The 27,872-nt window shown below is 50.0% G+C and overlaps 3 protein-coding genes across 11 annotated transcripts; 2 read left to right on the top strand and 1 right to left on the bottom strand.

Annotated features, from left to right (window-relative positions):
• Window positions 1-253: 253 nt before the first annotated feature.
• LOC104151692 (epoxide hydrolase 1) lies at window positions 254-12,060 on the top strand. 4 transcript variants are annotated; one of them, XM_068939477.1, is made up of 11 exons: window positions 304-491; window positions 630-791; window positions 2,124-2,147; window positions 3,113-3,320; window positions 4,161-4,341; window positions 5,307-5,537; window positions 6,323-6,452; window positions 7,340-7,554; window positions 10,160-10,268; window positions 10,602-10,715; window positions 11,684-12,060. In XM_068939477.1, the coding sequence occupies exons 2-11, from the start codon at window positions 763-765 to the stop codon at window positions 11,883-11,885; spliced, it is 1,443 nt and encodes a 480-aa protein (XP_068795578.1). In that variant the 5' UTR covers window positions 304-491; window positions 630-762; the 3' UTR covers window positions 11,886-12,060. The 4 variants fall into 4 exon arrangements, with proteins under 4 accessions (XP_009684985.2, XP_068795578.1, XP_009684986.2 ...); XM_009686690.2 differs by having other exon boundaries at window positions 254-791; XM_068939478.1 differs by lacking the exon at window positions 304-491 and having other exon boundaries at window positions 679-791; window positions 2,124-2,339.
• On the bottom strand, window positions 12,039-15,375 carry MAD2L1BP (MAD2L1 binding protein). Its single transcript, XM_068939479.1, has 2 exons — window positions 15,028-15,375; window positions 12,039-14,451 (listed from the first exon to the last, which is right to left on the bottom strand). The coding sequence occupies exons 1-2, from the start codon at window positions 15,370-15,372 to the stop codon at window positions 13,921-13,923; spliced, it is 876 nt and encodes a 291-aa protein (XP_068795580.1). The 5' UTR covers window positions 15,373-15,375; the 3' UTR covers window positions 12,039-13,920.
• On the top strand, window positions 15,019-27,809 carry GTPBP2 (GTP binding protein 2). Of its 6 annotated transcripts, none has more exons than XM_068939476.1 (12): window positions 15,019-15,262; window positions 19,221-19,302; window positions 19,831-20,015; window positions 20,318-20,426; window positions 20,984-21,181; window positions 21,480-21,654; window positions 22,281-22,500; window positions 22,942-23,077; window positions 23,492-23,550; window positions 24,384-24,555; window positions 24,851-25,015; window positions 25,471-27,809. In XM_068939476.1, the coding sequence occupies exons 3-12, from the start codon at window positions 19,882-19,884 to the stop codon at window positions 25,666-25,668; spliced, it is 1,566 nt and encodes a 521-aa protein (XP_068795577.1). In that variant the 5' UTR covers window positions 15,019-15,262; window positions 19,221-19,302; window positions 19,831-19,881; the 3' UTR covers window positions 25,669-27,809. The 6 variants fall into 6 exon arrangements, with proteins under 6 accessions (XP_068795577.1, XP_068795575.1, XP_068795572.1 ...); XM_068939474.1 differs by having other exon boundaries at window positions 15,051-15,262; window positions 19,221-19,247; XM_068939471.1 differs by lacking the exon at window positions 15,019-15,262 and adding an exon at window positions 16,997-17,179 and having other exon boundaries at window positions 19,221-19,247.
• The last annotated feature ends 63 nt before the right edge of the window (window positions 27,810-27,872 follow it).

Raw genomic sequence — 27,872 nt, 5'->3', positions numbered from 1 at the left:
TGTTCCAGTGTCTGAACACTCTCATGGGGATAAATTTTTCCTAATATCTATTCAGAATTTCCCTTGTTGCAGCGTGCCTCCTCCTTTGCCCCTCATCCTTCCACTGTGCTACTCCAAGGGGAGCCTGACTCTGTTTTTCATATGTCCTCCCACTAGGTCGTTGGACAGCAATAAGATCCCCCCTTCACCTTATCTTCTGCAAGTTGGACAAGCCTGGGTTTCTCCTTGTACATCACGTGCTCCAGCCCCAGCCATCTTGGTGGCGCTGTGCTGGATTCACACTGGTATGTCAGTGTCTTTCCTGTGCCAGAGAGGCCAGAACTGGACACAGCACTCCAGACATGGTCTCACAAGCGCTGAATAGAGGGGAAGGATCACTTCACTCAACCTGCTGGCTACACTATTGCTGATACGGCCCAGTACGCAGCTGGCCTTTGTCACAGGGGCACCCTGTTGACCCAGGTTCAGCTTCTTGTTCCTGAGGACCCCAGGTCAGTCTCTGCAGAGCTGCTTTCTATGCATTTGGCACCCAGCCTGCACTGGTGCACAGAGTTACTGCCTCCCGGTGCAGGACTTTGCATCTGCCTCTGTTGAACTTGACTGAACTTCATTTGCAACCACACACTTAGGCAATAGGTGGCACTAATGGATGATATGGATTGCATCGTCACTGAGAGCGCATAGCCAAAGAGGAAGCTAGCAGAGGAGACACGGGGCTGCTTTGCTCAGAGCTGCAGCGAGTCAAGGAGGAGCGGAGCAGACATGTTGCAGGAGGTCCTTACCAATGCCTGGTGAGATCCCCACAGCACCGGGGAGGCAGGGACAACGCATAGGGCTCCACTGGGGTCGGGGTGGGACAAAGCCCCGTGGGGTAACCCAGACTGAGCCAGGCCATCGGAAGGTGCTGGGGCCTTCTGACTGATTTTCCCTGAAAATGATTATGGAAGAGATTTTTTTACTAAACTGCGTCAGTCAGAGAGCTGGTTCTCTGACACACTTGATTTGTTAGCAGTGCCAAGCTGGTGATATTGCCACGGTGCCTTGTTTCATGCTTCTGACTAGTTAAATTCTAGGATATAAGTGCAGGGGGACATTATTTGCTCTCAGGAGCGCTGTTCACCTCTGCCTGGGAGCGCTTTAAAGAAGTACCTACTCGCAAAGCACAGTAGGGCTCTTTCAGAGCGAGTTACCAAATTGCCTCAGGTACTGCCAGGGTCTCCAGTACACGCACCACAGTCTTTGCCGGGGCAGTGGGGGGAAATGATACTAAGTAAGAAAAAACAACCAGCAGACTTGGGTTTTTATCACGGAGTTTCATGTCCTTTGGGTTTTTTTTTTTTTTTGTCTTTTCTGTCTCAAGCTATCTTAATTATGACACTAAGCAGCTCTGTGAACTAGCTTCCTTTCATAATGTGAAATAACAAGACTTTCTCTCATTGCTGCTAATTTGTCTAGATTTCCGACTGTGCTTTTCTTACAAGACAATCTATCGGGCTAAAAGAGAACCAAGGAGGATGTTTTGTTTTTCTTGCAGGGGACTGAGAAAAGTTAAGTATCTAGTCAAGAGTAGCTAGAATTAGCAAAGATATGGCAATTCATTGAACTCTGAACAGGTAAAGGTCCGGCAAGTTTCTCCTCATGCCAGCCCTGCGGCACAAGTGCAGCACGGTGGGCAGCAGAATGACCCTTGATCTTTAAAGTTCTCTGCCAAGGTTGTATATCTATCTCCATATAGTGATCAAAAGAAACTATATTCTTGGCTGAAGGAATACAGCTGCTCATAGGCTGAAACACTGCAAGGACACTACCCAGTTGTTTAGGGCCTCTTATCTAAATTGTGCTGAAGGAGGGAATATTATGGAAACAAACTATCTGGCTAAAATGCAGCCAAGAAACACTGCTCTGTGCAGAATTAGCGCTCTGAGGCCCTCTCCTTCTGTAGAAGCAGAGGAGAATTGTAGAAGCAAACTTGCAGATGTGCCCAGGTGGCTAAACCGCCTGTGATCCCATGGCTGTGCAGTACATGGTGCTGGCATGTGACATTGTTTGCAGTGTCCCCAAGGATAGGTACCAGACAACACTGCCAGACTGAAAGGATCTTCTTTTTTTTTTTTTTTTTGTAGGGAGAGCATCTTGTCCCGGATCAGGTGAGTGAAGTAGCTGCTCTGTGCTGAGGCCTCCACTTTTCTTCAGCTCTCTCGATGAGGCATAGCATAATCCTTTCCCTGCCCTGTATGACAACAACAATCTTCATTTACAGCCCTCTCACAGCCTCCTGCAACAGGCCCATCCCCAAGGGAAGCTGGAGAGCTTGACGCACAGCTCAGAGAAAGGGGAAGGTACACAATATTTGGGACTGATTGCCCAAGCATTTAAACAGCTTTGACATGTGCTCCATGTTAACATCAATTCTGATGTTTTGGTTCCAACCCCTGAAGAAAGTCTGAAACTTGACTGTCTAGAAAAGAAATGGGAGCACCAAATAGACAACCTGACCCCCCTTACCAATGGAAGACTACGGTGAAGGGCCAGGGTTACCCTAAAAGATGCTTGAATCTATAGGGGAGCTGTGTATAAAGCACTGCTGAGAAGGGCAGGTCCACCACACCCGTCTCTCTCCAGAGGTTGTCTCTGCCCTTTCTCCTTAGCCCATTCTGACTTTGCAGTTTCTCTTCTTGGAGGAGTCCATCTGCTACTATCCCAGTCACTCAGGCACCTGCCTTAAAATAGATCTGCCAATATCCTGTTGACTCCTGTCCCCCCCAAGGTATCCTGTAGAGAAGGAGCCTGCTAGTTCACAAGGAAAGGGCTAAGGAAGCCTTTTGATTGGCAAATGATGATCAGCAAGGACTTGAGCTCCTCTAATTAGCATTGTTAGAGGTAACCTTGAGGCTTTGGGCTCTTATTGTTCAGAGTTTGTGGAACTGGCTGCTTTTGGGAAGAATGCTCCAACTTTTCAAAAGTAACAGCAACCTCCAGCCCCTGTTGATTCCACGGGACTTGTGGGCATTCCTTACTGCTAAAGGCCAACTAATGTGAATACAGGTCTCGGCATAGTCCCAATACCCTGACACTTTCATTATTGCATGCAAATGATTTTACACCTCCTTAGGTCTTTTGAATATTCTCCGAAGAATGCAGTCCTGGTCCCTGCTGCTGCTCTGGGGGTTGGAGGGATGCTGGTTTGTTGGCTGATGTCTAGACGCAAGATCAAGACTCTTGAAATGGGCGATGGATGGTGGGGCTCAGGTGAAAAACCCCTAAAAGAAGATGAAAGAATCCGGCCCTTCCAGATTGAAACATCTGACAAAGAAATCCAGGTACCAGTGGCTGGGATGTGGGGAGGGGCAGAAAGCTGGGAGATGGAGCCAGTCCGTCATCCATCTTACTTCTTGAGGATGATGTCTTGGAGATGTCACCACTGCCCTCAAATTCTCCAGCAGAGCTACCTACCACCGTTAGATGATATACTGGCTAACCATCTTTTATGAAGCAGATTCAAGTTCAAATTCATCATATTGTCCCAAAGACTTTCCAAGATCACAGACCCTCCATGCAACCTGCAGCTGCTCCTGTCAAAAGGCTGTGCTTTGATCAGCAGACTTTGACAGTGGGTCTGAGGATGGTAGAGCAGAATGTGAGGGTTTAGGGAGAGCAGTGGGGCATACAGAAGGGCTTCAGCGGAGGGAAAGCCGGAAGGTGGAGAGGAATGCAGCCTTGACCGAGTCCCAGCATCTCTGTCCCCGCATGCCTGTCCCTAGCTGATTAGCCATAGGCAGCTCAGCCAACTGGGACTGAGCTATGGAAAGGCCCGCTCTTTGATCAGCGCTTTTATTCTCTTCCCAGCCAGCAGTGCCTGAAAGCTCCTAGGGCCAAAAATCTACAGCAAGTTAGACAGAAGGGCAAGAGCAGGACCAGTACTCCTTGGTGCCCTATATAAACTGGTAACCTATAGAAAAGTATATTCCCCATATAAATGGCTGAGGATGTTGTGCAGAGTGTGTCACTGCTTCAGCAAGGCTCTTGGTGTACCAGGTAACAGTGCAAAAGCCAGCAGAGGTGGGAGACTCTGTGCCCGCTAGACACCCCTCCTCGCGCGTGGCGCATGCAGGCAGCCGGCGGGCTGGCCTTGCACGAGCAATGTGTGTTCCTTTCTACAGGACCTGCACCATCGCCTTGACCAGGCCCGCTACACACCACCGCTGGAAGGGGCAGCCTTCCACTACGGCTTCAACTCAAACTACCTGCAGAAGGTGGTTGCCTACTGGAGGAACCAGTTTGACTGGCGCAAGCAAGTGGAAATCCTAAACAAATACCCTCATTTCCAAACCACCATTGAAGGTGAGGGGGTCTCTGCAGTTCAAGCAGGTCCATTTGCCTCCCCATAGCACCTCAGCGGCCTTTGCTGTTGGTCACAAATTGCCTTGTCGTCACAACTGCCGTTGTGCTGTGCACCTTTGAAGTCCCTGCTCACTCTGCCCTTGCAAATGGCACATTTGGGACAAGGTGTTCAGGCTGAACATCAGCCCAGAGGGCTTGCCCTGAGCTCTGAAACACCTTGCACTGAGGGAAGGCAGGGTGATTTCAGATGTTAAGAGTATTTAAGACAACAGTATGCATAACAGAACTTAGTGATACGAGTGAAATATCACTAGTGTAGGTTTATATTATTAATAACCTTGTATAGATTAAGACCATTTTATAGTGACAATAATATTAAATCTGCTTCAAGACAGGCCTCCTCTGGCATTGAACCTGTACTCATGATATTTTCTTCTGCCACAAGCTTGAAACTTCCCTTGAAAATTGGGTAAATTTACCCAAACTGTCAGATTATGCCTTCCCCCCCACCCCTCCTAGTTTACCCAGGTTAGCTTAGCCAGCTGTCAGGTAAGTGATTTTCAGCTAACACTTATATTTTCCACTTTCTTTTTCATGTTCCTCTTTTTTTTATCAATTATATGATTTTATCATGTTTTTGCATGCATCTTACCTGAGTTATGCTGTGTATTTAAGTGCAGCGCGCTCTACTTCTGCGAAACCAGTTCCTCAGGGGATGGATTCTTAATCTCTTGTGACCCCTATGTCTGGGGCTGGGATCAATACCCGTCTGTATACAAAAGAGCAGATGTAGGTACAATACAAGGCACAGTATCTCCTTTCATCTAGACAGCTTTTTCCTAGGGGTTGGTCATATAATTTCTGCTATGAAAACTAATTAGGATTTTTCCACTCTCCTTTGGAGTCCAGAACAGAAACTGAGATGGAACCAGAGCTTTAATTTATCTGTCTTGAATTTCTGGCAGGGATCAATATCCATTTTATCCATGTGAAGCCCTCCTACGTCCCTCACGGCCAAACTGTTCATCCTCTGCTGATGGTGCACGGCTGGCCCGGCTCCTTCTATGAGTTCTACAAGATCATCCCTCTGCTCACGGAGCCGGCCACACACGGCCTGAGTGAGGGCGATGTGGTGTTTGAGGTCATCTGCCCATCCATCCCAGGCTACGGCTTCTCAGAGGCACCTCACCAGAAAGGTAAGTGATGAAAAGGCTCTGCTGGAATCACAAGGGTTTTGGAGTAACACCTCAGCCATCACTGGACCCTTGGGCATAGCAGTTTGCAAATGCAGGAGGGCAGATTCTGGGCTTTCTTAAGTTCAGTAAACTTGGCTCTGCACTAACGCCTAGAAGACTGATGTCTTCTCTGCAGTTGCAAAATGGGGAACAGCTGGCTTCTCTCAACACTGGAGATGGAGAAGCTTAGATGACGAGGATGTGTCCTTGGCGTGAGACAGACTCCCAGCTCATCTTACACAGCTTGCTAAACTCCCTGAAAATGGAAGACTCGTTCCCCACTCCTACATGGGTTCAACCTACTCCGTCATTACCCTGACAAGTCTCTACAGCATACATCCTTTCCCCGGACAGTTTCCTCCAGCCTAGAACCAGAAAAGCCACAAAAGGCACTCCAGCACTCAATCTCTAGCTTCCTGGACTGATAAAGGCGAGGTCTTGGCACCTTAGGCTCTGGGGTTAGCTGTAGAGATTTGGACAGCAATGGTAGTTGGAACCCAGTTCTGCTTTCCGCTTTCTCCACTCCCTAAATTTACACTCTCTTGTTCTCTATTGTCTCAGAGAGAGAGAGAGAGAGAGAGAGAGAGAGAGAGCGAGAGCGAGAGCGAGCAAGCAGCATGGCACTCCATGCCCTCAGGATTATTTAGCAGCACACTGACATGCTCCTATCAAGACCACGATCTTTGGTCAGGAAGCGCACGCTAAGACAAACAGGTCTCCTGTGCAGTTTTTCTCTTTACCTGCAGGCTTTGACACCATAGCAGCTGCTCGGATATTTCACAAGCTGATGAACAGACTGGGCTTCAAGGAGTACTACGTACAAGGAGGAGACTGGGGTTCTCGTATTACCACGAACATGGCCCAGATGCTGCCACAGTGAGTAGCAACAGCAATCAGCACAGAAAAGCTGCCTTCGGTGCTTATCCCGACTCCAGAGCCCCCATCCTGCCTCTCATCCCTTCTGCTTTGTGTCCTTCAGGGACATCCCCAACCCCCTGCATTCAACTATGTTCATATGCTTTGTATTGATACTGGCTCATTTCTCAGGCTTCCTAAATTTCATTGTTATTTGGCTTCTGCACTTGCTGTGAAAGTAAACTCTCTTGCATTGTGACTTGAGACCTCAGGGAGGCAGATTTCCATTCAAAAATCAGGAAGGAGAGAGACTAAGAAATTTTAAACTGGCTGGGAAAGGAGGAAGCAGGGAACTCACCTTTTCAGCACCTGAACAGTACCATTACAGAGCTTTCCTATCTGAAAGGGAGTTGAAAGTGGCTGACCAAAAAAGAAACATAATACCTTCCTTAGAAGATTGTAACATATCTCATTGTTTAGCAATTAAGGAAAAGTGTGCACCACAACCATGCTTAGGTGTATTTTAATTTTGCTCTGCAGCACTCAGTGCTGCGGCCATGTATGACCTAAAAGTTCTTCAGAAAGCACCCAGTGCAGCCTGTGTTACCTACAGCACAGAAGGATGCGATACGAGTTAACAGTCAGACCTATCAGCATGGGTATGCCACATCTGTAAAACTGAGTGCCTAAAATTAACATCAAAGAAATGGCACAGCTGGATGGAGCTGGCACCAACAGTACCATTTCTAGCTCCTCCTATTTTTTTAATAACAAAACATGATGAACTTTTTTTAATGTATTTGGCTCAGCAAAATGCTTCTATTACAGCTCCAGTTAGACTTATTTTCTAGAGACTGTGGAGACAAACTCTTAATTTTTTAACTTTCTATCCATGAACTTGATTTTAGGTCTGTGAAAGGGCTTCATCTGAATCTCATCTTCATCAGCACACGAGGTTTGGGAAGGATGATCTCTGTGATGCTTGGGTCTTACGTACCATGGCTCGTGGGTTTAACTAAAGAGGATGTTCGACGCATGTACCCTTTTCTCCAGAAGAACATATACAACCTTTTGCGGGAATCTGGATACTTACACATCCAAGCCACCAAACCAGACACTGCAGGTAATGAACCTGAGATGGAGACTCTGAAAATGTCACTTTTCAGACTCCTTAAAATGGCATGCAAGCTCTCTTGGGCAGAAGAACCTCTCATCAAAAAGCCACTTAAAGGGAAGCATGTATCTTGAAACTGAAGCTTCTAGAAATAAAAGTGGGTGAAAACGAGAAAAAGATCATAAACAAGTGCAACGTGAAACTGCAGAAAGGCAGACTCAGCCCTAACACTTCAAAAGCAGGAGGCCTGACAGAGTTAGTGGGGTCAATAGAAAAGGGGTCTGAAGAAAGATATGGCCATCTCAGACTAGTTAACCAATTGTTTGTATCAGTCCCCACTAGTAAAGGTTTAGGGGAATTATTTTATTGAAATAATCCCTTATCAGACAGGATAGCAGAGCTGTCTCAGACTGAAGTGTCACTAGTGGAGACCTTAGAATGAATAGCACCTCATCCTGGGAAGTCATTGAAAAGCTCAAAAATAACTCAAACTGAAGCGTTAACTGATGACCAGTCTGTTGCTTGACCTCATCTCAATACCAAAGGAATAAAAGGAGGCAAATAAGATGCCAGTTTAAGAGCTGAGCAGCGCAGGGGAGGCAGTCCTGGAAAAAATACAAACCAGTTTGTCCAGTCTCTGTGGTAAGCAAACTGGCAGAACTATTCTAAAGAATAAACAGCTGATTCACAGGTGATAATAATGTCATAGGGAAGAGCCAGCACGGTTTTGTAGAAATAAATCATGTTTCACAAATCAGAATTCTGGCAGAATCAAAGAGCAGTAATGTAACACATTTGGATTTCCAAGCACTTTTTGTTGAGGTGCCTCCGCAAATGTTCATAAAGAAATAAAATTGCCCTAAGAAAAGGATTCAGCTCATGCATTAATGAATAGTCAACATAAGAATCTAGGCATAGGAATACGTGCTCAGGCTTCAGTGGAGGGAGAGTACCACAAAAATCTGTGCTGGGACCTGTGCAATTCAACACAATCTTAATTTCTCTAGAACAAAAAGTTAACTATTAAGGGAAAACCTGTCAGCTATCCAGGATTTGGTTTAATCTAAAGCTAACCGCAAAGTTGCAAAAGTTGGTTGATTAGAAGTGACTGGTTGATTAGAACGGCCAATAAAAATTGATGTCAACAAAGTGCAAAGCAATTTAAACAGGAGGAAAAAAAAAAATCACTATGGTCTCTAGTTTGGTAACCCCTGAGTCACTATGGATAGTTCTTTGAAAATATCAGCCAGCTCAGTCAAAGTTTAAGAATCTTACAAACTTTTTAACTAAATGAAAAGAGAAAGACAAAACACTGTAAATCCATGATAAACAAAAACCTGTTGTCTCTCTATTCACCCTGTTTCAAAGGTATATTTTAGAACTGGAAGAACACAGACACAGAAGAAAAGGAAGACTGAAGTCACCAGGCAGCTTCCTTCCATACAAGGACAGTACATAGTCTAGGACTCTTCAAAAAAAAAACCACATCCACAGAGGTTTTTCTAACACACTAAAACTGTGAGATGTAGAGGAGTAGGGGAAAAAAGAAAAAAAAAAATTACTACCTCTTCAGTAGCTACATTAGCTACATTTAAATGGCCATCAGGCAGGTTTAAAGCAAAATTATTGTCTTTTCACTCAGCATAAATAGTAGTTCTTAACATGTGGTACAGGCTGAAGGACTAATAGGCTGCAAACAAGACCATTATATCTGAACGTCTAATCCACGGACCTTGAACATAGTGGTTGAAAGGCAGCTTTCAGCCCAGAAGACCTGAAAATGCTTATCTCTAGTGGGTCATGCACTAGATGGCACATTTTAGCCTGACCTACCATCAGGCAAGGCCTTTACCTAACTTACACCCTGTAGTAAATCACTCTGCGCTTGCCAATGCAGGGAAAGAGTTAGCCATGTCCACTAGTAACTGAGATCGTGTTGCGCATAGCCTTCCACAAAGTCAGTCAATGCTGAAGTCTCACTAAAATATACCGGAGATATTACACAGTACTTGGTCTACTGTAAAACTACAGTACATAGAGTACTTCACAGGAATTTTCCCAAGATAAACCTCTATCGCTATTGAGGTAATCACTATCTTGCTTTTTAGGTAAGAACACAGGGATGATATGCTACATACATGCTTGGTTTATGTTTGCTGTAATGTTCCCCAATGACATGAAGATATTACTGATGCACAGCACTTGTCACCCTTAAAAATAAAAGGTGATGAAACAGCAGTCAAGGGCCTGGTTATCCATCCTAAGCAGGACAGCACTCTCAAATAGTTCAACTGAAATTTTTTTATTGTGTAATGCTTTTACATCCCCAGCACGCTGCTTCTGCCATGCATCACCAGGAAGCTGACAGGACTTGCTTAGCTCCTAGCCTCTCCGCCACGGAAACTACCCAAATTTGTAGTACTGTTAGTTACAGCCTGAACTCTATTGGGATAAACTTGTCAAGAATAAAGTAGCACCAGGGCTAATGAAACAAACTCTCTGCTGAATTCTCATGGAAAACTCTGAAGAATTCTTAAGAGTCCAGTTTAGTTTCAAATGAAATACTGCAATGCCATGCAAGTGCAAGAGCTGTCCTGTTTTTCTCCTGAACTAGGTTGTGGATTGAATGACTCCCCTGTTGGGCTTGCTGCGTATATTTTGGAGAAATTCTCTACCTGGACTGACAAATCATTTCTGCACATGGACGATGGAGGCTTGGAAAGGTAAGAAAACAGATGCTCTTTCATAAGAAGACTCTTTAAAGGAACAGGTGGATATAGAAAACAAAGATACAGAAATAGGGATTTGCCAGTTGAAGTTGACTCTTAAGCATGAAAGACTACACATGACAAGTACTAGTTTTAAATTATAATAGACTGTCTGCAAGCTATTGCTTCGGTACCAAGCAGTTTTGCTCCAGCCATGTAGATGCCAATTAAGTTGCTGCTTGAAAATGAGTGGAAAACAAGAGGACTGACAGTTCTTCAGTGCATGAATGCACTACTGTGCATTGAGAAACAGCCTTCAGTGCAACTTTTTCTTTTTCCCCTCAACAGCAAATACTCTTTAGATGACCTCTTGACCAACGTGATGATTTACTGGGTGACATCATCCATCGTGCCCTCAATGCGTTTCTACAAGGAGAACTTCCCCAGTAGCCTTGATTTAAGGTAACTAAGTGGCAGGTGCAGGATAGATTTGCAACAGATATGGGGATTGGACCACATTTGCCTGAGCATTTAGATCACTTACAACAGCAAAGTTAACACTTACTTTTTGAAAAAAAAAAAAAATCCAAGTTCTTATTTCCTGTTGATAAGTATAGTTAAGGGTCACTTTTCTTGTGAACTTGTAAGGCTCATAAGCTGGCTTGCAGCCAAGACAACGCAGAGAACATATTAAGAGAGATTCATAGACGTTTTTGTTCAAAATACAAGTCAATACCATTATTTGCCTGAAGAACAAATTTAGGCTGGGGCTTAGTTCTGTAAAAAGGAAAAAAAAACCCAACACATTAGCATCTCTTTTGGGGAGCTTAAACTGAATTAGGAAGGATATGGCTTACTGGTGGATAAACTAAGAACTACAGCTGTTGATCAAGGACTTAAGGAAGCAACTTGGGAAGGGATTTTACTAAAGGAGCAAGTTTCTAGAAAAGCAGTACTTGAGACCAAACACCTTCTAACAGCTACTAGCTTTAGGATTACTACTACAGAGGCTGACCAGAAAACACACTGCTGAGCAAAACTGCTCTTCAAGTGACTGACCTTAAGAACAAGAGAGAATCTTGTTCTCTGTGGACTGGCCAAGCCAGTTTACCTTTCTTCTCAGAAGGATAAGGGTCACATGTCACAAAGCTACCAAGCAAGACAAGCTTAAAAATCTGAAATAATTTAAGATTGAACTCTGTGCACAAGGTCAGCTCTACTTTACATATCTGACTGTAACAATCAGGATTGTTACAAAACTCAAGGAGAGATCCAAATACAAGTGAAGCACTTCAGCTGGGTACAGACCACAAAACAAGTTGCTGTAGTGAAACTTCAACTCACTGTGGCAGTTACAAGAGTCAGAAGAGTTTTATAGACTTCCCCCAGGAACAGTCTTTCAAAAATGCAGTTAACTAATGTCCTTTTAGGGTCGACATATACGTTCCCACAGGGATTGCAGCCTTTCCTCACGAGATAGTACATACACCGCGCACCTGGGCAAAGAAGAACTTCAAGAACATTGTCACTTACTCTTACATGCCACGTGGGGGGCATTTTGCTGCCTTCGAGGAACCAAGGCTTCTGGCACAAGACATCAGGCACTTTGTCAGAAAGGTGGAACAACTGTGAACCTACAGTTCAGATATGTACAGAGAATCAAAGCATGTTGCTCTGCAACCACCAGAAGCAGTACTTTGAAGGGTTAAATAAATCTACTGTAGTCACATACAGAGACCAGCATTTTATTTTGTTGATAACTACTAGACTTGTTAATAAAGCTCTAAAGCTCTTCATAAGAAAAGAAGGCATCTTGTCGTCTTTCATTCCCAACACCCTATCATTGCTGCATTCATAATTCAAGTATAACAGAATATGTAAACAGTTTAATGCAATAACATTGCACTCACTTAAGGGAGGGAGGGGAAAGGGACCGGTCCCTTGTTCCTCAGAACGAAGGCTTCTGTTCAAAAGCTTCTTTAAATATTTGAGTGCTAACATTCTTAAGTATGCATTACAAGCAGCTGTGGTGGAAGTAAAGGGTTTTGATCTCCTGAGCACATCAAACACTCCACCTGTTCAAGTCACATTTCAGTCAAGAGACCTGTGATCACATGCTGAAGTGGGCAGCTGCACCTAAGGCAGCTTTCTTCATTCTAGCAATTTCTTCCTGGAGCTAGCTTTAGCAGTCACCACATCTTTGTTAACCAACGGATAGTAAGGCAGAGACAGCACTCCTGGCATTCTCCAAGCTCAAAAACGTCAACTTAACTACCTTGCTTCCCGTTCTACAATCTTACTCCATTCCAAAAGGTCAGACAATTTTTTTTTTTAAAGGAATAAGTGCAGAGCCTCCTTTCAACAGATCTTCTAGTACCTCACTAGTGCGAGTAAGAAACTACAAGCAACCTCACTACCAGTAGCCTACAATTTCAAACAGGAGAGAGATATTTGGAGCTACTAAACTCATTGCATTATAGGTACGTACCCAGCTGATGCAAGACGACTCCAGTGGATATCTAGTTTGACACAGCGTACTCTAAGGGTTTCTCTCTGTGTCCCATTCTGCACTAGACACCAGACCTGGTACAGAAGAAAGGGCTCAAGTTCTACTTCCAGGTAATACAGAGCATTCCAATTTGGAACAGGAAGTTCACAGTTAAAGACAGTGTTGAAGTTGATCATATCCCCATCATCTCTTCTCCACATTTCAGCAAGCTTTAGAGTCTCAGCAAGCTTTAGAGTCTAAGACTCTAACATTTCTAAGAGGTAAAAGTAAGCAAGAACTGAGCCTTTTTTTTTTTTTTAAAGGAGAAAAAAACAGCATAATGGGGCAGGAGTCCTAACTTCCTCTGAAGAGTGTTAGAACAAAAATTACTTACTCTTGATTTTAACAAACTGATTGTCAGGGCTGTTGGAGTCAAGGTTCATAAAGAGACACCAAAATGTGCTTTTCTGCCTCCACAGGACTGCTTAACCTTTTTTCACAAGTACAGCACAGTGCTAGGTAAGAAACCTCCCAATTGCTAAGGTGTCCTACTCTTTGGATGATTAACTAGCTGACATTGAATTATGGGAAGTCTAATTTTATCAAATAGATGATCAAACACTTAAGTATTCAAATTTGATCACACTAAAGGGAAAGATCTCTTTTCCCAGCAGTGGGATAGGTAAGAATTGCTATAGCCTTTACTATAAAGGCTACTAAGCCCTGGAAAGGCCAACTGCATTAATAATCACGTGCATTATTTAGAGTCTGAGACAATTTGGTAAAGTAATAATTATTGCTAGAGGAACTGCTGCATTAAAACTCAGGAGAGAGAAGATCATATCCAGTATTTGCCAGTTCAGTAAGCATGCTGCAAGAAAGTTTTACTCCCAGCACAGTAGTTCCATCTGCTGTGCCACAGCCCAGGTTCCTAAAGAATGCCTGTATCGATATGTAACTGTACCTTAAAAGGTATTTGTTTTCAATAACAACATGGGGAAGAATTTTACAGCTGTTTCATAGAAAGATGAACACAGTCCAGCTACAGGAAGATAGCAGATGCCCTGGAGAAAAGATCCAGAGAGACAAGAATATGCAATTACATTTGATAAAATAGTCATCACCTAAAGCAGCACCAAAGGTTATTCAATAATCCATTGAAGTTCTATAAAGCACGAGTCATTCATGAAATCCCTTGAGTGTCACCGGTGCTTGAAACCATATGTAATCCTCCCAGGCCGATGTCATACCCTGAGGAGATGAGGCACTTATACTGACGTCTCCATCAGAGGACAAGTTGACAGTTAGTTTCCTTCCTCGAGTCGGCACTTTGTAGTTGAGCTTGGGCCGGAACCAATCAACACCACAGTCGCGGTGTCCTTGGAGCATAACGACAGTGCCCACGATGGGGAGAACCTTAAGTTCACTGAAGACATCCGCTATGAAGAGCGAGTGAAAAAGTTTACGCACGCAGAATGGGGTTTTCAGGCTCTCCTCAGCGCTGCCCACACAGATACCCTCTAAGTTGAGCTCATAAAGCTCCTTGGGGCTCACAGCATTGCCACCAAGCAGAATAAGAACACGGGGAACCAGCGTCAAACTGAACATCACTTCCAAGTGCTGGAGCACCCCCTCCAGCTCCATCAGCACCTGCTGGCATTTCTTGCTTGCCATGTCCATGGAGGGCGGCTTCTTAATCACGTCTCCATCCTGTCAGGGGGAGGAGGGGGAATTAGAATACTTGAGAAAAATAGGGAAGAGGTCTTAATACACTCTTGTGAGGTGCAGCACATCCCTTCCCTAACACTCAAGGGAGGTTGGACAGATTTTTTTTTTTTCTTTTAAGAGGTACAGGGCAGCTCATATGGAATCAGGAGGTCCGAGAGGAATGCAAAAGGCCACTCGGTAGCTGCTCAGCTTGAACCTGCATCAGGCTACTAATGAATCCTCACAACAATTAGGGACCCCAACTTTCAAAGGTGGGGAAACCACCCTGAAGCCACTTGAGAGCAAGGCAGCGTGCGGTGGGCTTGGCCGAGCCACAAACGCAAAACAGCGAGCCACGCACTTTGAGCGGAAACTGGGACGCAAGGGATTAACAGCAGCGTCTTGACACTTTTAGCTGTCGGCCTTATTTTAAAACAAGGCTGCGGCATGGCTAAGGCTTGAGCTAACGCGGGCGTCTCGTTTCAGGAGAAAGTGACGCCGTTGCCAAGCCGCGGCGCCAGCAGAGCGCCGCGTCGCGCCGGCCCCGCGCCTGGCCCCGGCCCCGGCCCCGCCGCCCACCTGCGCCGCCCGCCGGCAGAAGTAGACGAGCTGCTCGTAGGGCAGCGGCAGCTGGTGCCGCTGGTGCAGGACGTGCTTGAGGAGCTCGCAGGCGAAGCGGCAACAGCTCTCACGGCTCACGGCGCCCGGGAACACCACCGACACCGAGGGGCACCCCGCCGCTGCCGCCGCCGCCGCCCCGCTCCGCCGGGACCTCACCCCGCCGCGCTCCGGGGCGGCCGGCGGCGCCTCGGCTGTGAGGAGCGGGGACAAGGCAGAGGTCGCCCGCCGGGGAGGGGTGGGGGCGGCGGCCGCAACAGCCACCGCTGGGGCGCAGGGCCGCTCCGCGCCGCCCGGCGCCGCCATTTTCTGAGCGGCGGCGGGCGGTGGCCAGCGCGGATTTGAATGGCCGCCGCCGCGGGGCACCATGGGAGCGCTCTCGCGCGCGGCTTCCGGGGCGGTGCCGCCGCCATGTTCGGTGGGGGCGGAGCGGGGCCCGGGCCTACGTGGGGGCGCTGCCCTCGCTCCGGGTGCGGCAGCCGTGCGGGTGCTTGGTGAGGCCGGAGCCCCCGGCCCCGCTGCGCTGAGGCGCCGCCGGCCCAGCCGCGGGCGCCGTGAGCCCTCCCGTAGGCAGGGCGGGCGGTTTCTCCCTCAGTGCCGTTGGTCCCCGAGCGCCCGTCAGGCGCCCCCCGGGGCCAAGCCGAAGGCCCTGCCGGCCCCCCAGCCCGCTCAGGCCTCTGACCGGGGTGGGGGGGAGCCGCGCTGGCTCTGCCCGGGCTGGGCTGCTCCCGGGGCGCTGTTTTGCGGCGCGTTGCCGCGCCGGGCGAAGCTGTTTGCCAGGCGGAGGCGGGGGAGCCGGGCCAGGTGGCGTGCGGCCAGGGCCTGTCGTGTTTGGAAACAACGTGGCCGCAGCCCCATTGGGCGCAGCCTCCAAAACACGGCCCGGGGAGGGCGGTCGCGCCGGTGGGTGATGGGATGAGCAATTCCCCAGTGCTCCCGTAGGGTGAGGAGCGCTGTGTGCGCACAGCACGGCGACCTTGGCTACCTCTTAAAAGCACCAAAGGCTTTAAAAGCTGTTGATGGTAGCACATGTTAATCGAGCATCTCTGTCCCCAGGGGATGGAGCTGAGAAAAATGAGGCTTACTGGCAGTAGCAGTAGTAGCATCAGAGAGACAAATGAGTGGCAAAACATGCAGTGCATTACTGGCAGAGAAGGTGACAACACGTGGCAGGAGGTTCTCATCCTCAGCCTGTTGCTTTTACCCTTCTCAGCAGAGCTTATGGTATCTTCTCTATAGTTCCGTGCTGTGATACCATTTCTGTATAGCTATTAAGTATTTCTGATGCAAACCTTATTCGTAAAAACCTTTTGGCTCCCTGTCCCTGTTGCCAGCCGGAATCGGTGCCAATAGCTGTCACTGAAGTGGAGGGTATCAGGGCTCGAAGCGTGCAGCAGGCTGCGCCCCGGCAACATAAGCTGCGAATTGCAGAGTCCCCAAGGGAGGGTGGCAGGTGCTGGAGGAGCACCCCCTCCCTCAGCCTTGCACCCTCGGAGACCCTCGGTGGTTCCCTGGCCCAGGCCCGCTCCCCAAAGCACGGCCGAGGAGAGGGGCGGGGGAGCACCCGGGGTTGGGGGGCGCGACCTGTCGGCGATGCCCGCGGTGGCCGCCAGGCGGCGCCCTCCCGCCTCCCCCGGACTCCAACTCCCGTCCGCCCCCGCCCGAGGGAGCCCGTATAGGAGCGGGAGCGGGGCGGCGCGGGGCGTGCTGGGAGTCGTAGTTCTGAGCGGTGGGGGGCGGCGCGGGGCGTGCCGGGAAGTGTAGTCCGGCGGCGGGGACTCAGTTTCCCGTGGCGCCGCGCGGCGGTTTCTGACGCCGGGGCCGGGGTCGGGGCCGGGGCGGCGAGCCGAGCCGAGCCGAGCCCGGGCGGGGAGCGGGCGCCGCACCGGGCCGGGCCGGGCCGGGCCGCGCCGCGCCGCGCCGCGCCGCCATGGACTCGCGGGTGTCGGAGCTGTTCGGGGGCTGCTGCCGGCCGGCGGGCGGCGGTGCGGGCGGGGCGCTGCGCGGGCGCGGGGGGGCCGCGCCCGGCGGCGGCGGCTCCTCCAAGGCGAAGAAGAAGAGCGGGCGGAGCCGGGGGGCCAAGGCCAACAACCCGCCGTACCTGCCGCCCGAGGTGAGCTCCGCGGCGGGGCCGGGCCGGGGCCGGGCTGCGGGGCGTCCCGGTGGGGTGGGGGGCGGCGGGGCTCGGCGCCTGGCAGGCGGTTTGGCAGGCGGTTGAGCCCGGCCCCGCCGGCACCGTTTCCCCCGCCGCGGGTTTGACGTGGCAGCGCTCGTGGTGCCGGGCAGCCCCCGGCGCGCTCGGCCAAACCGCGTCCGTCGGCGACGGCTCGCTGCCTGGCGTGCCCCTGGCAGTGCTTTGCCGTCGGGGAGCTGAACGGCTCGGGGAGTAAAACCTTGCTCGCCTCGCAGTCCCAAGCCTGCTGTTGGCACCGCTGCTGGGCAGTCGGTCTGGTGGGTGCCGGCGTCTTGCCGGCTGCCGAGCTACTAGACACCGCTCGGCAGCTTCTGGTGACACCCTTCGCGGCTCGCTCCGCCGCTGTGCCCTCGCGCCCGGGTGCGGAGGGCGCTGACAACGTGAGAGGCAGTCTTCTCGCTCACCTCTTACCGCCGGAAAATACGGTATCGGCAATAAGTAGCGTGTTGGTTAGTTCAGACAGTTGGCGGGGAACCGATAGGACCGCCGCTGTGGCGAGCCCTGCGCTGCCCCGGAGTTGATTGCTCAGCCCCGGTCAACAGGAGTCCTGTAAAAGAGGTAGGAGCCTGCTGAGGGGGAGCAATTCCCCGTGGCAGCAGGGAGTACGGGGCCTAGCTGCTGTTAGATGACTGCTCCACGGACAGGACTGTCCCCTGCCGCTGCAGTTGGGTTTTGTTCCTTTCAGCTGGAGGCTGGACGGTCCCTGTGGCTTCAGCACAGCTTCCTGTCCTCTGCTGCCTTGTTCGCTGTGTGGTCCAGCAAGTCTAGACTTGTTGCTTTTCTGGTCTCGGCTGCCTTGAAACCGACCCACCACCCCCTTATCACATACAGCGTTGCATGTGCGTGCAGTGTTTCTCTTAGAGCTGGAAGGATGGTGGATGGTAACAGGAAAACCTTTTGCAAGTACTGCTCTCTCACTGAGTAGTTTCACTGCCAAGAGCAGAGCTGATAATTCAGAGCCTCCCTCTGTTGGCCTTTTGCCACCATAAGCTCTGCTGTGGTTAGGAGCTGAACTAGAAGGCAAGGAGAGGCTCTTGCCTCTCTTGACGTGCAAATCAGTGTCTAGAGAAAAGGGAAGTGCTCAGTGCTGGCAGCCCGGTTTAGTCTGTCAGAGTACTTGGTGTCCTGCAGGCTCCAGCCCTTTCTCAGTGGTCCTTGGACTGAAGCAGTGGGAAAGTTACTTCAGTAGTGGCCATACGTTTTCTCTGAGAGTTGGTGCCTGTTGTGGTTGGAGTGCGCTCGATGAGTTAATGAGTCTTTCTGTTTCGGGCTGTGACAATCCAATCTGACTGCAGCCCTTCCGAGGATGTTGTCCACAGACGCTCCTGATCGTATCTGCTTCTCCAGAACTGTCAGGCCAGTGACTACTTTGCTGTACTACAAACAAGTCAGTAGTTTGCTTCCGTATGTCTGAAGGTCCTTCTCTCTGCAAGGTAGATGTGCATGGATATAGGAAAGAGTCGATGAAAAAATAATTGGATGAAGGGCATAGCGGTGTGTGGGAGAGGAGACAGCGACTTTTACCCCCAGCCAGCTGTTTTCATGCACGTTGGGCGGACAGAAGGTGCTGGATAGTGTGTGGTGGCAGTGTGGGATGTGAATTGAGTGGGGTGCGTGGAGACTTCTGATCATCTGCCAGCCTGTGCTGTTTTTTTGAAACTGAAAGTCTCTCTGACTTTCAGACTGGCCTCATCCTTTGCTGTCAGTAAAAGAAATGACTCTAATTTAGCCTCTGTTTTTCGTACTGTGTGATGCAAACAGCAGAAACGAACCCAAAGTAAGTTCCAGTACAATGTAGGAATGAATGGCAGGAGAGGCTGTGACTAACACTGTATGTTTCTGCAGTTTTCCCTCTCTCTGAAAATGGTAGCAGGAGCTTCACAGTGCCTGGGTGGCTGGTGCCTATTGTCCCTGTTGGCACAGGGTCTGACCTTTCTATCTTGTTTCATTCTCTGACTAGGCAGAAGATGGGAACATCGAGTACAAGGTGAGCCTTCTGAGCCTTGCAGAGGGAGGTCTTCCTCCCAGAGGATTATTTTGCAGTGAGTAACTTCAGCAAAGACAGCATATGGGGGACACGTTCAAGAAAGGGACAGAAAAATAGGCACTGGACTAAGGAGTTATCTGTCTACTTCTGGGTCTCTGTATGTAGCAATGCTCAGTATGCTGAGCTGGAAGAGTTGGATCTCCTTGCTTGTTTTAGGAACCTGGTTTAGGAGATGAGACCCACTGTACTTTTCATGAGATCTTCCTCCTTTGATGGAGATATCGAGGTATCCCTGATAATCCTTTGCCACTTGCTTGTGGCTCTCCAGCTGTTCACAGTTATTTGGTTCCTGTATCACAAATATGTCGCATGGTGCTGTTTCTTTGCCGCCAGAGCAGGCAGGGTACAGATCCCTTCTGCAAGATGCAGGAATGTTCTTGTACCCTACTATCATCAGGTGTGTTTTCAAGACGTGGGGTGGGGGCATTGCTTCATGGTGTTGGGCTGGGGAGTTGCTTCCTTGGGCAATGGGATTCCCTGTGTACCCAGGCTGTGACTCTTAACTACCCCCTCCGTTGAACAGCTAAAGCTAGTGAATCCTTCGCAATATCGCTTTGAGCACCTGGTGACACAGATGAAGTGGCGACTACAAGAAGGCCGAGGTGAGGCTGTCTATCAAATTGGCGTGGAGGACAACGGGCTGCTGGTGGGCCTCTCAGAAGAGGAGATGCGTGCCTCGCTCAAGACACTGCGCCGTATGGCGGAGAAGTATGTGTTCCTTTCCCTCACTGGAGCCTGCAGGCGTAAACAGCCTCCAGTGTAGAGAGGCTCGGCCCCCAAGGGGCAGAGGAGGGGAACTAAGGGCTCCAATTCACAAAGCCTCTGTATGACTGAAATTCCCTTAGCGCAAGGCTCTGGGAATAGCAGGGCAACTTGCCTGGAAGCTTGAGGCTTCTGCCCTGCGGTTTCCAGCTTTTGGCCCGTTCACTTTGCCAGGTCTGATTTTACAGGTGCCGAGGGCAGCTGAGTACAAAACGCGTGTCCCACTCTTCCCTTTGCGTTTGTGGCAGGGTTGGGGCAGACATCACAGTGCTCCGGGAGAGGGAGGTCGATTACGACAGCGACGTTCCAAGGAAGATAACAGAAGTCCTTGTCCGAAAGGTGCCTGACAACCAGCAGGTAGGAACCTGCAGCTTAGCCGTCCTCTCCTGCTGGAGACTTCCAGCCTTCATTCAAGCAGCTTCCTTTTGGGATGGGAGTCCAAGCCCTAGAGGCGCTTTGTCCTAGATTGGCCCATAGCAGGTGCTTTAAAGAGTTGCCAAAGAGAAGCTTGAGAGCAACGTTTTTCATCTCCAGGATTGCGATTGCAGCAGATTCCAGTAGGGGAGATTGCCTGCATGAGAGGTGAGAATTATTTCACTTCTATAGCACTGGTTGTGATGCAGCCCAGTGTGCAAACAGGGAAGGATTTGCAGTTATTGCTGCAACAAATGACTTTTTTTTTTTCTGATGTCAGAGGCTGGTGTATGACATCACAATGGTAGAAAGTGTATTGCAATTCCTGGGCTGTGATTTGCTGAGAGAAGGAGCAGAATCTGAGGAAGAAGATTACGCTGCACAATGCCCATCGTGCAGGGAAAGTCTCTGGTACCCATCTCTGCTGCCGTGCAGCATGGGTGCACCAACCAGCACAGCAGTGGCGAAGTTTTCCGATTTCTTTGTTGCTTTTCCCTTAGTTCTTAGACCTGCGAGTGGCTGTGCTGGGGAATGTGGACTCAGGGAAGTCGACGCTTTTGGGTGTCCTGACACAAGGAGAGCTAGACAACGGGAGGGGCAGAGCACGCCTCAACCTCTTCCGGCATCTTCACGAAATCCAGTCGGGAAGAACGTCGAGCATCAGCTTTGAGATCCTGGGCTTCAACAGCAAAGGAGAGGTGAGGGAGTGGCCTGCTGAACTCAAAATTGCTGGGAGAGGGTGAGATGGTGAAGGAGAGTATGGCTGCTTGTTACTGTTACAACAGTGAGGGGACATGACGGAAGAGAGGTTGCTCTGCTCTGTGTCCCCTTAGCTAAGCTCGAGTGCTGCCTGTCCATTTGCAACAAACAGTTTCTTACATCCATAAAGAATGATCTATATTCACTAATTTTGAGGTCAAGGTGGTCTGGTAAGGGCTGGCTCTTCCTTCACTTGCCTGCTGGTGCTCCTTCTTACTGAGTCCTCATGTTCCTCAGGTGGTGAATTACAGTGACTCCCGGACAGCAGAAGAGATCTGCGAGAGTTCCTCCAAGATGATCACTTTCATTGATCTGGCTGGCCACCACAAGTACCTGAAAACAACCATCTTTGGCCTCACCAGCTACTGCCCAGACTTTGCTATGTTGGTGGTTAGTGCCAACACTGGCATTGGTGAGTGCTGTGCTGCCTGCACTGAGAAACACACAGATGGACTGACAGCAGTATGTGAAGATGCATGGAGGATGGCTGGGCAAATCCTGGTTAGCTGGGGGTTGTTGTCAGGAAAAAAATACTGTTTTCTTGTAAGCCAGTGCCTACAAGTGGCTGGGAAGGGGTAGAGCAGGGATCCTTTGTCAGCTGTGTACCATATTACTGGAAACAATGCTCAGGACAGAGAGGCTTTGGTTGTCATTTGCGGTCAGAAAAAAATCTCTTTGACATGTTCATAGGGGTAGTGGAGCCTGAAGCCTTGTAAAAAGGCATCTGGAGTTCTCCCACATTTTTCTGTGACGTTTTGATGGCTGTTTTCTGGAAAACTCTGGTCCATGGAGGAAAACTACTGCATCTTTCTGAAGCAAAGAGATTAGGCACAAGAAGTCTTGGTTATCTGTATTTTTCTAGACTGATGTTTGTTTTGATTAAAAGAACAATATTCTTTTTTCATTGCCTGATGATCTGAGCAGATGGGGTGAAATCTCTACGGTGGGCCCATGGGAGGTCCAGGAGACATAGCTGTACCGTAAACAAGCGGCAGTTGTGACTGCTTCCGTACCCACGCTCTCACTTTTCTCCTGCAGCAGGCACAACGCGAGAGCACTTGGGCTTGGCAATGGCCCTCAAGGTCCCCTTCTTCATCGTCATCAGCAAAGTCGACTTGTGTTCAAAAGCCACTGTGGAACGGACAGTGAAACAGCTGGAGCGAATCCTGAAGCAGCCAGGCTGCAACAAACTCCCCCTGCTTGTGAACTCAGACGACGATGCTGTCACAGCAGCACAGCAGTTTGCACAGTCTCCCAAGTAAGGGACCCTTCTTTCCTTCTTCCAGGAACGTATAATTCAGACTGGGCTGCTGTGTGGAGCTGGGAAAGCCTCCCTCAGGGGAGCAGACCACATCTTGAACATTTGGCTCCTCATCAGGTTTCCTGCCGTTACGTTTTCCAAAAGAGCACTTTCCCCTCCTAGGCCTTTTTTGGGCTCTCGGAGCAGAAGGTGCCAGAGGCTGAGTTGGGGTTACCTCTCCAGGACAGAAGTGTAGGTTGGCAGGTGATAGGTGTCTCAACCAAATGTTGAGGCAGGGTCACTGCAGAGTTACACCTAGCCCGTGCGCCCTTCCACTGTGGTCCAGTTTCTTCCTGTAGTCTCTGTCTTCCTGCTGGGTTCTGTAGATTCAGAATCGCAGTCACTTTCTGCAGCTGCACTCTGGCCTTTGACTCATCCCTGTCTGTATCTGTTTGGCAGCATCACCCCAATCTTCACACTGTCCAGTGTTTCTGGGGAGAACCTGGATCTCTTGAAAGTCTTCCTCAACATCCTTCCTCCACTGACCAACAGTAAAGAGCAGGAGGAACTAATGCAGCAACTCACGGAATTTCAGGTATGTAAGGGTAGTTCAGCTCTAGATCTGCTACTGCACTCGTTACCGTGATGTGTGACAACTGGCTGGATGCTCTGGACACCATGGGGGGGGGGGAGGACATGTGATGAATTCCTGGACTATTGGTAAATGTTAGAGAAAAGAGCAGACTTGTTCCTTGTAAATGCCTGTTAGGCTCAGCTCTGTTTTAGCCAAGGGATGCCCATCTCGGAGAAAAGACAGTTTCTCTGGTTTCCACTTCTCAGGCTGAGGTTCCTCTAATGGGAACGTAATGGGAGCTGGTGAAAGCTCTGAGATGGCCTCTGATGCCCAGCAGACAGCTCCCCTCCCTCCACACGTGGTGAGGGCGGCTTGTTCTTCTGGCGTGCTGTTTTCCAGCTGTCTGAGCAGCTTATTCTGGTTGCCTTCCTGCAGGTCGATGAAATTTATACTGTGCCAGAGGTGGGGACTGTCGTGGGAGGAACTCTGTCGAGGTAAGTGATGCCTGGCAGGTAGATGAGTTTGGGTGTGGATGGTTGCTGGAGTTCCAGCAAGGTTAGTGTCACTCACTGCTCTGAGGGTAGCAGAGTGGAAGCTGTCTAGTCCTCTCTATCTGTATCAGATGGCAGCAGCACGAGGCTAAGTCAGTCCTGGCTCTTGCCAGATAACAGAGCTGATTGAGGGTAAAGCCCTACGGGGCGTTGGGAGGTGCTGTGAATAGCCCGTTGCTCATGTGGCGGCAAGTGAAGACTCTGCTCTCGAGTTGCTAGGTTAGGAATTTGACCTGTGGCATGCTGAAAGAAGGGCGTGGTAGGACCCCGATTCAGCGATTCAGCAGAGGTTAGCCAGCATTCCAAGGTGTCGCTTTCCTCCTTCCCCATCAGGAGGAGAAGTAAATGTGCAAAGCAAATGCTCTGATCCCAGCAGAAGTGATCACATGCTACTCCGTGAGAAGGCAGCTGTCCCTTGGTGTCCCAGGAACGGTCAGAGCAGTTCGGTCCTCAAGGTGCCCGTACAGAATGGGCACCAACTGCAGTCTGTCCAGGAGAAACGGTCCAGTGTGGCAGAGCACTGGGAGACAGAATGGCACCTTTCCAAGGGAAAAACGCTTGGTATTCTAAGGAGTAATAGTATGGCTTTTGCTGCTACTGTAGGAAATCTCTGTTCCTACCAGCTTTGTATCCCTGTTAGTTCATCACATGTCTGGGTAGGAGTCCAGAGACACTCACCTCCTTGGCTCTGGGGAGTTTGTGCAGGTTAATCTTGCAGGGTGTGTCGTCTTTCTTATTTCCTGCTGAACTCTCTCCTGCTTTTGTGCCCTGGGCAGTGGAATCTGCCGAGAAGGGGAGAGCCTGGTGGTTGGTCCCACTGATGACGGGAAGTTCCTCCGGCTGAAGGTGTGCAGCATCCAGCGTAACCGCTCAGCCTGCCGTGTGCTGCGGGCAGGGCAGGCAGCCACGCTGGCCCTTGGGCCCTTCGACCGCTCCCTGCTGCGCAAGGTGAGTCCAGCTGCTGCCAGGCTCCTCACTGCTCCAGAAGTACTAAGATCAGCTGCCAAGATCCTTAGTGAGCAGGGCTGCAGGCTTCCCTGGTGATCTTCATTCCTATGCTATCAGGGAAAGTAGAGGTGTTTGCAGAAAGCTGGAAGGGGAGGAAATGGCCAGGTTATGAAGTAGGAGGAGTGCAGGACTGAGAATGGGATACAAGCCAGGTCGCAGAGTGGAAATGTGTGTGTGGTATGGGGCTGGCAAAGGGGCTGGCCCCAACTGGTCTGAGCTTTGGGCTGTTGTGCAGGGCATGGTGATGGTGAGCCCAGAAATGAACCCCACCATCTGCTCAGTGTTTGAAGCCGAGATTGTGCTGCTGTTCCATGCCACGACCTTCCGGAAGGGGTTTCAGGTGACGGTGCATGTGGGAAACGTGCGGCAGACTGCTATTGTAGAGAAGATCCATGGAAAGGTAGGTGTGGAAGGAAAGGGGGAAAATACAGACTTCCCTATGGGGCTTGTTGGGATTCCACTATGCCCTCTAGTAAAGCCAGGGGCTTTACTTTTCATGGGACTATCAAGTCCAGCTCTCTGGCATCTTGGGCAGCTGTGTCCCTTCGGAGAGCACACTTGTCCCTTTCTCCTGCCTGTGTAGTTGGTTTGCCTCTAAGAACGTTAAAGAATTTCCTTATCGTAAAACAAGCAGCCTGCTGGATCCCAGCAAGACTGGGAAAGGAGGTGAACTCTCCATTCTCCAGAGCTTGTGCATTCCTGTCTCCCACCATGCAGACAATAATGGGAAAGGCTCAAAGTCTGCACTCTGAGAGAGGCAACCAGCCCAGTTGCCTCATCTTAGCATCCACATCCACCTCTCCCTTATGCAGAGGTGTGGTAAGCGAGCCCAGGCGCCCCCCTTTGTCTCCTTAGGATAAGCTGCGGACAGGAGAGAAGGCAGTTGTCCGTTTCAGATTCATCAAGCATCCTGAGTACTTGAAGATTGGAGCCAAGCTGCTCTTCCGTGAAGGAGTCACCAAAGGCATTGGGCATGTCACTGACCTCCAAGCCATCACCGCCAAAGAAAACGGCCTGGAGGAGTCCCTGGGGCCTGGACAGCTGAGCTTCTGACTACCACTAGGTCAGAGAGATCACTCGCCAACAACCGGGGAGAAGGATGGAAGCTCCCCTGGCTCTCTGAACGATGCCTGGAGCTGCTGCTATCCAGTTCTAGTGTGGGCGTCCCTCCTCTGTGCCGTGAGCTGGAGCCTTGGAGAGCTTCTTGCATTCAGTGCCCTACATGAGGCAAGTTAAGAATGTTCTCCATGTTGCCTGCTGCTTTGACTACCCTGCCCTCCAGAATAGATCAGAGGCATCTGCAGACCTGGCCAGGCGAATTCTGGCTTTGTTTACTGTTTGAAAATTACTGGTTGGGAGGAGCAGAGCCCTTGAAGACCAGCAGTGAAGGGATTTTTTTTTGTCCATCTCTGATATAAGATCTGGTTCCATTCCAGCTTGATCCTGAATAGTCCTGCAGCACGTCCTCCTGGGGAGGGGATGGAAGAAGCCCTGCTACCCACAGCAGGGGCTTGGCTGAACCTTTCAGAACGCATTCAGGACACTTTTTAACCATTTTAATCTTGGTTGGCTTTAATCTGCAGTGTCCGTTTGTGTGTTGGTTTTGCATTACTGTAATCTGGGTGTCTTAACTGTTGGACAAGTGTCCTGTCCTGTTCCCCACACACATGCACATGTACACACTCCTTCAGCCTCCCACTTGTGACTTCTGGGAGGTTGAGACTGTTCTGAGTGGCACGGCCTCTTGACATAACAGTGTGAAGGCAGAATTTGCACTTAAATCTGCTCCTTGCAGCAGCTGAGCAGCCTACTGTCAGAAGCAGGAGGCAGTTTTGTGGAGCACAGTGGGGCCGGGGCTGGGCCTGTGCTGGCACGTGCTGGTTGTTTCCACAGAGGTTCAGCTACAAGATGTCATCTCCAAGTGGGCAGCAGCATTTTGCAGTGGGCCCCCTGGTACAGCTCAGTTCCAGGGCCCAGCCCAGCTTGCTGCTCAGACGCTTGCCTTAACGTTTGAGCAGGGCAGGTTGTGTTATTAACACAAAACCAGGTGACTTTTATTGTGTAGATGTGATTGGACAGTGGCATGATTTTAGTTCTTGTTCTCTTCAAGGAAGACTTCTTTTCTTTCCCCTGCCACTGGGGTTCATTGTTGGAGGAAAGATGGCATTGCCAGCAAGGACTCTGTGCACAAGAAATGGAGCACTTTTGTCCCCCACTTGCTACCATGTGATTCCTTATTTGTTCCCTGTGTGACAGTTACTCCAGCCCACTCTTAGCCTGGAGGGTGCAGCAGGGGCTGTGCAGCTGTGCATACGCTTTTGGTTTTACTTTGGACTGTTAGACCAAATGTATCAGCTGTGAGCAACAGTTCTTCAGCCAGCCTTGTAGCAGGGCATGGTGGCCTGCCAGCCCTGACTGAAGAGAAAGGAGGGGGCCTGTGATAACACTCGCTTGCCAGAATAGCCCCACTTCCATCCTGAAAGCAAGTTCTTCTGAGGCTGAGGCTGCTGGCGCAGGCAGTGCCTACGGGGCTGAGTGGCCCGTGCTGATCGGTGGATGTCGCAGAGCGGCGCTTTAGCGCATGGGGTGGCTGCACCCTGCAAAGAGCATGCTGAAGTGCTGTGGAGTTGGTGAAAAGCTGGTATACGTGAAGGGACGATGAAAGCCCATCCTCCCCGTGAGAGATTCAGAGGCAGCTCGTTGGTGACAGGAGCGGGCGTTACCTGTCCCCCGGGAGGAGAACTGACCCAGCTAAAAACCTGCACCCTCCCCAGCAGTGAGACAGCGCCTACAGGTTCAGGGCAGCTGCTGAAGCAGGATCCCTTTTCCCTTCTGCCCTGACGGTGGTCTGGGTGTTACAGCAGCGTGTTCTTTCACCCAGCTGCCAGCAGGCTCTTCCCTTTGGTGCTAGTGGTTCACTAAGAAAGCTACCCGGGGTGGGGAGGGGTGTGAATCCAGCTGTCTGCAGCAGCCCTGGTGTCTTCTGTGCTGAGGCAGACACGGTGCAGTGACTGTTTCTGAAACAGGAGACGGCTGGTTTCATCTCGTCCCTGCCGTCTGTGGCATGACCGTTCTTAGTGCCATGCTCTTCATAATTGCTGTTCTGTTGTCTTGAATTTTTCTAATGCTGGGGGTGGCCCCTTCTCCCCAAGCATCTCTCTATAAATGTACAGAATAAAGATGTTTTATTGAGATTGCTGGCTGAGTTGTACAATGAGCGAGGGGAGAGCTGGGCTCTTGCCATGCTGCCCTTGGAG

Source organism: Struthio camelus, chromosome 3 (genome assembly GCF_040807025.1).
Source record: "Struthio camelus isolate bStrCam1 chromosome 3, bStrCam1.hap1, whole genome shotgun sequence".
NCBI classification, from domain to species: domain Eukaryota; kingdom Metazoa; phylum Chordata; class Aves; order Struthioniformes; family Struthionidae; genus Struthio; species Struthio camelus.
The sequence above is the reverse complement of the archived record's forward strand: the minus strand, read 5'-3'. Positions and strand labels throughout refer to the sequence as shown.